The sequence below is a fragment of the Tupaia chinensis genome, unplaced genomic scaffold (assembly GCF_000334495.1).
Source record: "Tupaia chinensis unplaced genomic scaffold, TupChi_1.0 Scaffold000100_1, whole genome shotgun sequence".
NCBI classification, from domain to species: Eukaryota; Metazoa; Chordata; class Mammalia; order Scandentia; family Tupaiidae; genus Tupaia; species Tupaia belangeri.
This window is the reverse complement of record NW_006159564.1, coordinates 542,684-555,560: the sequence shown is the minus strand read 5'-3', so window position 1 is coordinate 555,560 and position 12,877 is coordinate 542,684. Positions and strand designations below refer to the sequence as shown.

General features: G+C 40.0%; 2 protein-coding genes across 6 annotated transcripts in view; one reads left to right on the top strand and one right to left on the bottom strand.

Annotated features, from left to right (window-relative positions):
• CMSS1 (cms1 ribosomal small subunit homolog) overlaps window positions 1–12,877 on the bottom strand; it is a 430,734-nt gene that overhangs the window by 374,004 nt on the left and 43,853 nt on the right. The window contains exon 2 of one of the 3 annotated variants that reach the window (XM_014585947.1): window positions 9,773–9,835. The exons of the other annotated variants lie outside the window; for them this stretch is intronic. Within the exon in view, the coding sequence (XP_014441433.1) occupies window positions 9,773–9,835 (63 nt within the window). The remainder of the gene's footprint in view (window positions 1–9,772; window positions 9,836–12,877) is intronic. 3 annotated transcript variants of the gene reach the window in all.
• Window positions 1–12,877, top strand: part of FILIP1L (filamin A interacting protein 1 like) — a 105,736-nt gene that overhangs the window by 72,282 nt on the left and 20,577 nt on the right. For 2 of the 3 annotated variants that reach the window (XR_003548580.1, XM_006143551.3), the window contains exon 1: window positions 7–228. The exons of the other annotated variant lie outside the window; for it this stretch is intronic. The gene's annotated coding sequence lies outside the window, so the exon portion shown is untranslated. Of the gene's footprint in view, window positions 1–6; window positions 229–12,877 lie in introns of those variants that run through there. 3 annotated transcript variants of the gene reach the window in all.

The window sequence follows — 12,877 nt, the reverse complement described above, 5'->3', positions numbered from 1 at the left end:
CCAGCCAAGCCCCGGAGAGCCGCCCTGCCGTACCAAGGGGCGCTGCGTCAGGGAGCCAGGGAGCCTCTCCGCAGGTCTCCAAAGTGCGCTCAGCATCCCGACCTTGCAGACAGGTTTTGCAAAGCGCACCCAATGAATCCTAGTCAAGACCTTTCCCAGCTCACACAAAACGAGAAGTTTTCTCCTGCGGAGAAGACGGAATTAAGATCCACTTATAAATGCTGAGAGGTGGGTGTTGACCATGTATTACAGACGCTTTCCAAGCGGGCTACACATGGAACCCTGACTGTATGGGGAGTCGTTGGGGAACGGGTGGGGGCACTGATACAGCGATGCAGCAGCTGGGTCTCCGGATCTCTCTCCGCACTGGAATTCCTTTATGTCTTAGAAGAGCAGAGTGCGAAACACTGCCCCATGGTAGTGGGTTTGTTTGTGCCGGCTTTTGTTTTTCCTTCTTGTAAATCGGAATATAAAAGACTACAGAAATACTGTGAGGAGTACATTTTGGAATTAGAATGAATCTAACTTAAAAATGAAATCTTTTTAAGTTTAAAAAAATCTGATAAGCGCTGTTCTGACTTAAAGGCATGTTGATTTGTACAAAGTAACCATTCACAGTTTTGAGTTGTAACTTTCTACTTCAACTCCAGCAATTACATGACAAATCACACTTAAAGCTGTCCTCTCTAGACTATTATCTTTGATAATGTCATGTTAATAAAAATAGTAATTAAAGGTAAATCCTGTAGAATAATTTTATTAGTGGCACTCTGAGGCATAATTAGTTATATCAAAATCCTAAACAAGCTATTGCTATAAATGAATTCTTACAGTACGATAATTGAACATTTAGGCAGACACACAAAAAATCTATTTTTCTAAATAAAAATCAGCAGGTAAATTAAAAGATACACTATGTCAAGTTCAAAACATTGGAATAGAAAATGAAAAAATGATATATAACTCAAACTTTGTCTGGTTTGAACATACATTGTAAAACAAAACTTTAAGCACTATGTGATAGATGTATTTCCCTTTTTACATATTCTCTGTAAGTATACACAATACAGGTCATTTATATTCATTTACTCTAAAGCACTGAAAAACAGTTAATATTATTTGCACTGGACTGCCCATGTAACTGTTAGGTTGTACAGAAAAAGCTTAACAGAGCAGAATACTATTACCATCTGAAGTATGTGTGTCAAAAATTTACATTTTATTTCTACTTAACTGTCAGTGAGAAGAAAAAGTCAGATCCCAGAAGATTTATCATTTGTAACAGCATTTTAAAACTATGCTCAAAATGTGGGATATTTCTGTGTTTCCAGTAATTCCTGTAATTAAGTTTGTTTTTGTTTTTTTTTAAGTATATGACATTGCTGCCTACCATTTTTTGCTTCCTAGAAGTTTTTGGTTTTGATTTGCTTTTTTGTTTTGCTAATTTTGTTTGGAGCAATGCATGCTCTGGTTTTCGGTTTCTCAAAGAAAAATTACATGTTATTTAGCCTGAAGACTGGCTATATAAACTGTAGGTTAGCACTGAGAAATAGGGTTTCCCAAAACTATTATTTGAGACCTAGGGAAGCCTACCATAATGAGAAGAGCGAGACTAACACCCAGGTCACTGAGGAGCAGTATGGAAAATGCAGTAGAAAAGTTGTTTATTTGATATAGGCAGTAATTGGAAACTGAAAAATTCCTGCCTTGGGAAAAAGGTATTCTACTCTTTTGAATCAAAGAGAGGAGTAAGGAAACAGAAACCATCAATTACTGTTTCAGCTATACCCAAAGTACCATCTGTACCATAAACTATAGCTCAACTGTTGAAAATCATAACCTCCATCAAAGCTCTAACAGCTGTTTCCCAGAGTCTGCTTTTTTTTTAAACATCAATTTTAAAGGAAGAAAAATTTAAATGACACACTTGAACATTCCATACTTTTGTCCACTTACTAACTTTAAGGCATGGTTCAAAAAACAGTAAGGCATTAAGACCTCTTTTAAAACTGAAAGTTAAACAAAAGTTATCATGGATAGACTATCTCGCAGTGGGCTGAGGGAGCATTTCTTTGTCCTTGGGATAATCTATATGATGGAAAAATGTTTTTGATAAGATAAAAGTGAGTTCTTGCACTCCCAAATAAAGCACATAATTTCATGCTTAATGAGTTCAGTTGCCCCTTTATGGTGATTTACTTGAACTGTGAAGCACTGGTATGTCTGTGGTATTTTCCTAATGCTGCAATGCAGCCTATAGTGACAGCCAGTATGAAAACATCAGTCAAGCCTTGACTGTCTAATTTTCCAGTCCTATTAATTTGCCTCCTCAAAGGTTGTAAATTGTATTTTAGGACTGTCTGCTGCCCCTTCCCTTCTAAGAAGTGCCTTGGTAATATAAGTGTTTTGAGGTTTAAAAAAAAAATGAAAATGGGGGGAAAATAAAATTCTAGAATTCATCTTAGGTCATGTTCTGTCCATGTCTATTGCTTCAGGAAAAATGAACATTTTACAAAGTGAAGGGAAAAAATGTCTATATACCCCCTCCTATTTAAAGGAAATGGGGGGGCAGGAAAAGAAGTGTTTATAAAAGACTGGATACTGTAAAGTAATAATCAGAGGATGCAGAGCAATCTTGGGCTCAGCCTGCTTCAGGAACTGAAATGCTCCATCTGTGATCCACACAGCCAGTCATTATCTCTGAAAAATCTAACAAGTCTTACCTTACCTTTTGAGGCATATCATTAAATGATTTTTGGGGGGGTTATTTAATCTGTTTGACTCTGAATTTAGCTTTGATTTAAACTGATTGTTTAGATTTGGTAAATTATGTTTAAATAAGGATTTAAAGATTAAAGAGGCAGTGTACATGCAGCCAGCATCACAAGCCTGCAAAGATTCAGGGCTGCTTCTGCCATCTTCAGTGTTTCTGAGTGACCAGCCCAATTGTTTCAGATTACTATACCCTGCAGACTTCTAGAACCTCCTCTGGCTGGTCATTTGCTACTTTGAGGAATGCTAGGTCATTCATGTCTTGAGTTAGTTTAGGTGCACTAAGGCCTTACAGTAGCCTTGGATCATCACCACCACTACTGTAAGGCCTTCCATGCCCACCTTCTCCTTCCATACGAGATTTGAGATGTTCTCTCCCTGACTTTCATCTGCACTAACATTGTCTCTGACTGGGAAAGCTCGCCAAGGAAAAGTTCCTTGGTTCTTTTTCACTCTCTCTTCAAGCTTGTTCTCAGATGCTTTAGCAAATTAAGATGGGGCAGCAGCAGTTTTAATTCTGAGCCCAAGGACAGAGAAAAGCATATTAGCAGAGTACTTTCTTTAGTCTGACCATCCGTACAGCCACATGCCCACTGGTTCCAAAATAAGATGAACTCAAGATACAGTTATTTTCATTTTTTAAATAGACATGCTTGGGGAATGATGTGTGTGTGTGTGTGGCGGGGGACTGGTCGGGAGGTATGGAGAGGAGTATGTAGGTAAGTGGATCATTGGAACAGATAGAGCACAGACATACAACCAATGCTTGCTTGTGCTTACAGTAACTGTGATTCTAACCTAAAGGACAGTTAATGATATTTTCAGCAAGAGAGAGCATATGTTACATCAGAATAGCAGATAACTCCACAGCTATGATTCTGAGAAGTGCCTTGATCAGTTTTACTAGAAGCAGCAATTGGAGATCCCAGGCCCCAGGGAATGTGTACACAAACACCCCCCCACACACACACACACACACAGACCGTCCTACCCAGCCCTGGCACAGACTGTACTGCTGAAAGAGGCTGTACCTGTACAGCATCTGATCCAAATGCCTCTTTTCAGAGGAAACTGATATGCAAGGTGTGACTTCCCTAGAGACAAAGCTACAGAGGCAGAACCAGGGACCTCTGCATTCTTGGGCTACAGAGCACCTCTGGCCTTTTTTCTTTAATGAGTGCTAGGGTGAGGGTAGAAGCCCAGAAGCCTTAGCACTGTAGGTGGCAATGTGGATATAAAACCTTTAACAAAAAGAAAGGAGGGGGCGCAGAGGTGGTATGGTGGTAAAATGCAGTGCTCTGTGAGGCTGACCCACATAAGAAGGTTCCCAATTCATGTCTGGAGACCTCCCTAGATAGGCCAGACACATGGGTGCCTATGATCTGGGGCCAGCTGAGGCTAGGGGTATGGACTCAGCATCAGGCCCCTGTTGGGGGTTCTCTCTGTCATTGTTGCTCATGGAAGAAGAATAAACTTAAAAGGAAAGGTTCAAAGTTCTTATTAATAAGTAATTGGAAGAAAGAAACCAAAGGCAAAGAAAAGGAGGAAGATGAAAATCAATACAGTTCTATCAGGCTATAACAATGGAAGAGAAATGATAAAGGACAAATAAAATATAATTACAGTACTGAAAGGTCCTCTGGGTAGCAAAGCCCACTCTCTCCTGGGAAGGGGAGCAAAGTGCGCTAGTGAGCTCTGTGGTCAAAGAATTTAGATCTGAATCACTATCTTGACAAGTGACTGCTTCTCACATTCTGCACTTCCCAGGCTTCCCTAGCAAGTAGGCTCTCCCTTTCAAAATTCAGAGTGACTCAATGCCTTCAAAACAATCTCACCAAAAACTGCAGAGGAAGTCACCTATGAGGGCTGAAACCTCTGGTGATACTCACCTTCGTTTATGTTCCTTCATACTGTATGTTGCGCCTTGACGTTAAATTACACATTGACTACTTTTTTATTGTCTGTCTCCTGACTATACAATACATACACTTCTCCAGGGTCAGTTTTACAACCGGCTTTATCTCCAATGCCTAGGAAAGTACCTAGCTTCAATTAATAGGTGTGTCACCGGGACAGGAAGGGTGTCTGATAGACATACAGGCAAATAAATTACAACCCAGAAGCTTTTTATTTGGTAAGAAAAGAGTATTTCTGGAAACAGTGGGCTAAAGAGGGCCTTTCTTATGCCAAGGGTCTTCAAATTCATGGAAAATGTATTTTTAGGAAAAAATTATGCATGAACTTTACATTTTTTGCACTGAAATCAATTTCTACCTTATTTTTTCCATAAACTTTCTGAAGTCCCTTGGAAGATTTTGCTCAGGAGCCCACAACAAATCTCTGCCACTATTTGAAGCAACTACATAAACTTGATTTACCCAGAAACCAGAAAACAAAGCAAGACTCAGATTAAGGGAAGGCAGAGAAATCTGTATTATACTGTGTTGTGTAGGCAGACTTAGTCAGATGCTTCTCAGCTCTCTGCCACCTCCATTTACCTCACTTTGACTCCCTCCCCAAAATAATGAGATGCAGGTGGTGAAAGAGTACCAGGTGAGCTGCCCCAGGGCATGGAATGGACTAGAAGCAAAATAAGGAAGAATACAATGCAGTCAGTGGTTTCATCCTTATGAAGGGTGGATTCATCTGTATTTCCCCAATCTTTGTGCCTCAGCTGAGGGCCTGGAATATGGAACTGTTAGGCCTAAAAAGCATACCCTTATAGTAATTGGAGTCCCACAGATTACTTTTCCTAATTACTTTGAGTTCTAAATTTCTGTGGGTAATCCAGTGCATCAGCCAGCTTTTACAGAAGTGGAGTTATTTTTCCATAATATCAAAGTCAAGTAACTCCATTGCCAACCTGAGAAGCCATCTTGGAGCTTATAACTCTCCTCAGCAACAGCAAACATTTACTGAGTGTCAACCAGGCACTGTGCTAAAGCAGGATGACAGGCCCAGCAACTAAGTGTGTCACACACCAGACTGTGTCACCAGCCTAGCTACACCTACCAGCATTCACTGGCACCATGTCAATCACAAGAGCTAAGTCACTCTTGCACAACTGCTTTAGTCATGGTCCTACCCCTGCTCTTTTTTAATGGATTAATAAAGCACTGTGGCTAAGAGAGGTCAGCTATACATGAAATTAAGTAAAGATAGGGAGCGTTTTTAAAACCTACAACAGGATACAGTCAGTTGCCAAAGTTGATTACTTAGTCAGTGACACTGCAATGAGAGTGGACACATAGTGTCCTGTCAAGGATGAGACTAAGAAAAGGACTACTGTGTCAATCCATCTGAGTGCTACTCTTTTTGGCTCTGCCATCCATTCATTAAGTCAGCCTCCTGCAACGCCCGTTTTCTACAAACCTCAAGAAGGGGAGCAATGTCATCCACCCCAAGTATCTCTCAGTGCTGGGTAAAGACTAAAGAGTGAGTGGGACAGTAACCTCTGAGAGAACTCTGATCAAGGAGCGGAGAGACAGACAAATCAGCCAAAGCGAATGGGGATGAGGTGAGGAAAAGAATCCAGAAGAAGTAGAGATTAACCTAAGTAGCACCAAGCCTATGAAAGCTCCAAATCTCTGTACCTAGAGCAGTTTCAAGGATGAAGTCAGCCCTCCGAGATGGGCTGCTCTGACAAGCAAATCTGCCAGATTTATCATGTCTCATGGCTCATCAGCTCTGGAACAAAAGGTTAAAAGGTGAGCTAAGTTTTTCTCTCTCTTCTTAAAATTCTTTAAAAAAAAAAAAAAAGTGAATCAAAACAAAAACAAATCTCTGAGAAGAAGAGTTCATAAGAGGAATGCAAAACATCACATTTGCTTGACAAGACTTAAGTGTCTGCTGCTGTTAAATCTGAAAAAAAGGAAGGAGCTGCGTGACCTTGGAGCCTGGAGACAACATGAGAAAATTCCTGGTTTCTTGCTGAAGATGAAAGGCCATGCAGTGAGATACTATGGAAGTCCCTTAGCATTAGCTTGTTAGGCTGTTCACTGGGAGTGAAAGAAGGCATGAATCACTCTGGAGTTTTATAAAAATGAATCTATTGTTGCTAAGGAGAAGGGTATCTACTCTTAATATTTATTATTGATATAAACATATTTTAAAAATATTTTTCACCATAGGGCATGTGCACTTGCTGGACAGAGACAGAGAGAGGGAAAGTGAGAAATCACCCCCCAGGGGAGATGGCCACACTGCAATCCCTTCTCATGAATTCTCTTGGGATTTTGGGTGCATGCCCGATGTGATTATCAAGCCCCAGATCTGGGACTTAGGCCACAGTCGGCCATGTGGGAGTCCTGTCCACTCCACCTGCTGGCCCCAATATAAACATATTATTAAAAGAAACACATTATGTTTGAGGTGTGTATCGTTCTTGAGTTTTATACAACTATCTCTGTGCGGGACTTTCAAACAAAGGTGTGAACAATTTTGTCAAGTGATTTAGGGTTCCACTCATCTCCCCTCAAATATTATGCCACATAATATTTCTTTTTATAGTCTCATTAGGATGAGCAAAGATGCAAAAAAATCAGAGAAGCTCAGGTTCTCTGGCTAGTTTCCTACATCTAAGCTTCACCTAAGTTTGTCTTCAAGTGAATTCCATATTTTGCCAAACAGGTCTCCCTTTCCAGAAGTTACAAGAACAAGAGGGAAAAAAAAAAAATCTCTACTTATCTTTAATCTTCTCTACTTTTTTTAAAAGCAAATTCTAGAGTAAATTCTGAGAATTTAGGTATATCATTTGGTCTAAGAGAAGGTTATACTGCCCTCAGACTGATTCTTTTCATCTCTGGATCATTTGGTCATGAAGTATGTATGGAGTTCAAACCGATGTGGGAGTTACAGTGGTTATCACTCCTTTAAGGAGGTTATAGTTGGTTTAAGAGAAAAACTAACATGCAAAACAAAAAGTAGTACAAACAACATAAAATATTTCTGTCATAAAACTATAAGAGCAGTGAGGACTCAGAAAAGAGAAATAAGCCAGAGTTAGAGAAGTTAAGGAACGTTCATATTAAAGATGTGAATTGAAATGTAAGTGAATGAGATACTATGGAAGTCTCTTCGATTGTGAATGAAGGCTACTGAAGGAAACATTCTTTGTATTTTCTTTTATTATTTTTTTTTACATTCAATCACTGGATATCACATACCAAATGAATTTTCCCATCTTGAATGCACTGTACATTAGTTCAATCAAAAATTTACCGTACACATTATCAACAGATAATTTACCATGTTTATGTCCCTTCAAATTTCTGCTTCTTTCTTTTTCCCCTTGATTCCCTTGCTCTCGCCCTCCCCCATTTCCCACTCTCCTCCCACACTGTCTTTAGTATCCACAGTTGCTATCCATACCGTTAGACCTTCCGATCTTTCAGTAGCTGCAGATATTCGGTATCTGAACGAAGCAGTCTAAAAAGGATGGCAGATTTACTACTTGGAGATCTACTATGAAAATATAATCTGAGGAAACCTTGAGCCACAATCAGAATACTCGAATATGATTTTTAAATCTGTTATCTGACTTCCCAACCAACCTGGATATCAATAGGGAGAAAAGCATCTTAAGTGAGTCAGCTCCTAAGTGAAAGTTGAGTGTGATGAGAAAGCAGCTGCACGGCACTAAACCTGCGGCAGATGCTCGGTGACCGGTGCCAGCGATCTGTGTAGTTATGCTGTTCTGCCCCACAAGGATGGGGCTCCCTTGGAATCTGGTACTGTCGGGGCCTGTCAAAGCTGAGGCACGGGACTCTGCCTCAGTGCCAAGGAAGAGTTGCTTTGTAGGATGCAGTCCTGTCTTATATTTCTTTATATACTATATAAAGTGGGATAAAGAATTAAGCTTATTGGAGAAAATCCACGTTTCTAGTGCCTAACCCCAGTCATTCTTAAAAGAGGGGTTATCCTTTATCCTGATTTCCCTGCTAGAAGCTGTCCTCCTGTGAAAAGCCAGTGTGAGCTTTCCTAAAGATGTCTTAGTCATCTGAAGCAAAAAAGTCACTAGCCAGTTAAAGGATCAGAGAGCAGATAACTGGAAAAGGCGTAAAAGCTAGCCTGGAATCTCCCTGACCTACCGTAAAAATTCTACCCAGGCACACAAATAAATTTGTGAGACAAACCTTACAACTTAGGCTAAATGGCTTAGATCAAATCCTAGGAACAGACAATAAAGATTCCCTTTCAGAAACTAACAGGCTAAATACTTCTAGCAGGTGTTAATTTTTCAGTTTAACTGAATTTCCAATTTAGCACATTTTAAGTGTCAGAACACTAAAAAGATTTACTTCTTTGCTTTTACAGTACAGTTACAACCTTGAAGTACAACAAATGCTTGCCATATAAAGAACTAAAAATAAGAATCCCATGAAATTTGAATTAATGTTTTCCATATAGTCATGAAGCGCTGAGACTCTTGACAAGGCATAAAATCTCTGGACGTGAATTTATATCCAGTGTCACATAGGAAAGGGGGAAAGGACTCTAAGGGCTGTTGAGGATTTTTATTCTGTGAAAGTCGAGCTGAAGGCTGCTAATGGCTTTATAAACCTTAAGAGATGCAACTTTATTGCCCCCCTCCCCCGTTGCGCCTGAGGTGACAGGCAAATGAGGCAAGGTCAGCTAGTAAGTCAGAAACTGAGTTGGGGCCAGTATGTCCTGTCCATCAGACATGGTTTTTCTGAGTGTCCTTGGGCTTTGCTTTTCCTTTAGTTTTAGCATGAATTGGTGAACTTTAAAATGAGGAAGAGTGAAATTAGTACCTTTTTCAAAAACACTTTTTTCAACTACCAGAAACCTGAAATAGTTTACCCTCTCTCAAGATTCAAATGTCATGGTCAGGGTGAAAATGGCTGAGTATTCAAACAGCATACACATCAAGCCCACTACAGTCTTTAACTCTGCCATAAACAGAACACTTCTCACAGAGATAAATATAAATACAGAACCAGGGCCAAGACAAGCGGGGTATAAAAATCATTGCTCTCACCTCTGGCACACCTGTTGCTGACCACTGTAGTATCTTGATGGACTTGCCCTCCACCATGCTGTTCTAGAACACAATAGATTTTACTTAGTTTTCTTTTCGGAGAGATTTTTACTATAGGGTGTGTGGACTCACTGGAGAGAGAGAAACAGACAGAGAGACAGAAAGCAAGAAATCACCCCCCCAGGAGAGATGGCCACACGACAATCCCTTCTCCTCCAGTCTTCTCTCAGGATTTTGGGCACGTGTGCACATGAGACCGGCTGAGTCTCAAGCCACCAGATCCGGGACTCGAACCGTGGTTGGCATGTGGGAGTCCAGCTATGTAATCACTACGCCACCTGCTGGCCCCCATCTCACTTAGAGTAGAAGAAATGGGATCAAACTCTGTTCATCCATCTTCTCGGTGCTCAGAAGTGTCAGAAAAGGAAAATGTAACCTCAAAGCTCTAGCCTGTCAGTCAAGGGAAAAGTAAAGAAGGCTCAAATCACCAAAATAATTTTAACTTTGGCAATGCATACCAGAGGACATGCAAAACACAGACAAGAAAAATGGCCCTTTCTAATCCAACAGATGCTAGAATAGAAGAATTCCACCTAATTAAACTTCACCTACAGCCCAAACTCTAGCTCTCCAGAAATCATAAAAGAAGCATAAACCAATCATCTTCAGGCACTAAGAAAAGTAGGTAAGGATAGAACAACTCCAAACTGTGGCTCATGACCAAAAATTCTCTCAGGACAAAGCCATCACACGTCAACCTTCATGCTCCAACTGCCCTCACCTCTAAACACTATTAAAAGCATTACATTTTCCTGCTGCCCTTGTTTTTGTTTGCTGATCTCACTGATACACTACAGCTAAAAGGGAGTCTTCTAAGCATGCAATGTTTCATATTTTTACACTCTTCAGCCTCCTATCTACCCTGCTTCTATGGCGAGCCATGTAACTTCAGTAGTCACAGTAAAACATAAGCCTCTGTTGTTGTGGTTTCTAAATTTCTTAAGTTTGAATTTCCTACTAACAACTTAGGAAACGTCTGGTTTTCCAGCATACCATGTTAGCCACTGCCTCTGTGTAGACAGCCAGACTACAAGGACCAAGCCAGTGAACTCATCGACTCTGGCGTGTGACTGCTCCCTGCTCTGACCTTTTTTATTGAATCTGATGAATCAATTAACTAATGTAAGAAACCAAATAAAAGGAAAATCTTACAAAATTTTTAATAACTCATAGGAACCAGGGACTAAAAAGTTCACGTGTGTGTGTGTGTGGTTGCTCAAAGTAAGATCTGTAAAAGGATATACTCTAATTTTTTTTAAAGGAGAAAGAAAATAAAAGAAATATAACCCACCAGATAATAAATGTTAAGAAAAAGGAACCAGACCAATCTTCCAAAGTATCTATTTACAATATCTGAGTAAAAATAACTTGTGATGGAGTGGGGGACTAGGGGGCATTAAAAACAAAGAATAGTTAGCCACTACATCAGAATCAGGACACTTTTCTAAATAATTTGCTTTTGCTTCTTTAATCATCAAGCTACAAAGGGAACATATATTTATTTAAATTTAACAGTTTAACTGAGCAAGAAATAGGTCCTAAAAGGGGACACATTCCTGATCTAAATTCTTTTGGAATTGGGAACATTTAAGTATTAATGAATTTTAAGGAAAAAAAGGAAATGCATGTAAGTATTCTTAATAAGGTAAAATACACATACACATATTTCTAAGGGTGTATATGCTCTAGTTTTATGCTATTGCATTACATTTGAGAAAAGAGTGCTTGTTAAAAATATTTTCCAAGAACTTTAAGTTCCTTGAAATGTTCTACGGAAATGGTATTTATGACAAACACATCTCCTCTGGGGAATGTGAGATGCTATTACTGGCAAAGTCACAATTTTTTAACATCTAAAAATAATTATGAATTCATGCCAAATGACTAAATCTGCTATATTATTACCCTGATTAAGAGAATATTCGCTGGCCTAGCCACCATGGTGCAGCAGTAGTGCAGCATGCTGCAATGCTGCTGGCCATGTGGAAGGTCAGGGTTTGGTTCCTGGTGAACCTGCACACACTGGGCACATGCAAGTGAGCCTGTCTGGAAGGAAGGTGGGAGAAGGATGGCAGCCTGAGAACCTGCTGGGGTGCTTATGTTTCTCTCTCAGGAAATCAACATTTTTAAGGAGAACATTTGCTAATGTCTCATGATCAAAGCTCCAAGTAGCCATGAACCTATAGAAAATACTGCGACGACAGTGCTCCACTAGAGGCAGTGATTTTCTGTGTCTCTGAAAGACAGAAAATTACAACAAATTCACTGGAGAGTATGGTACATTAAGTTCCATGAAATAGGAGTGTGGTATGTATCATGGTAGTGAGGAACAGGATTTGGAATAGAAACTATATGGGCATAGTAACTGGCAGGGCCAATTTGACCTTTGACAGGTTATTTAACTCCTCTGAGCCTCAATTCCTATTTGTAAAATAGAAACAACAATACCTGGCTCCTATGACTGATTTCCATAATTAACATGGTTTGCGGCATATAGTAATTGCTTAACCAGCACTGCTATTCCTAGACTATGGAAGGGAGGGACTGTTGTATGTTTGCTGCTTACAGTTACACACTTACTTCCTACCATGGCATCTATGGAAGGGAGGGACTGTTGTATGTTTGCTACATACAGTTATACACTTACTTCCTACCATGGCACCTCATCAAAAGTAACACAGTTATTTGCTCTAATATTTATTGAATACCAACTTAGTATCAGGAACTGTTCTCAGACTGGAAAGATGGCACTGAATAAAACAGACTGATGACTGATCAGTGACTGAATAAAACATGTGCATACACACATGCATATGGACACACACACGTGCACCCTAGCTGTGTGAAATTTACCTACCTGCATGAAGAGACAGCCAGTAATCAAATACATAAGAAAAATTCACTGTGCGAGATGGCACTAGACAAAGTGAGGGAGAGTCCCTGGGAAGACAATTCCTGGAGAGACGATCAGCACAAAAGCACACAGGCCCTGCTGTATCTGAGGAATAGTGAGGAAGTTGTGTGGCTGAAGGAGAGTGAGCACGG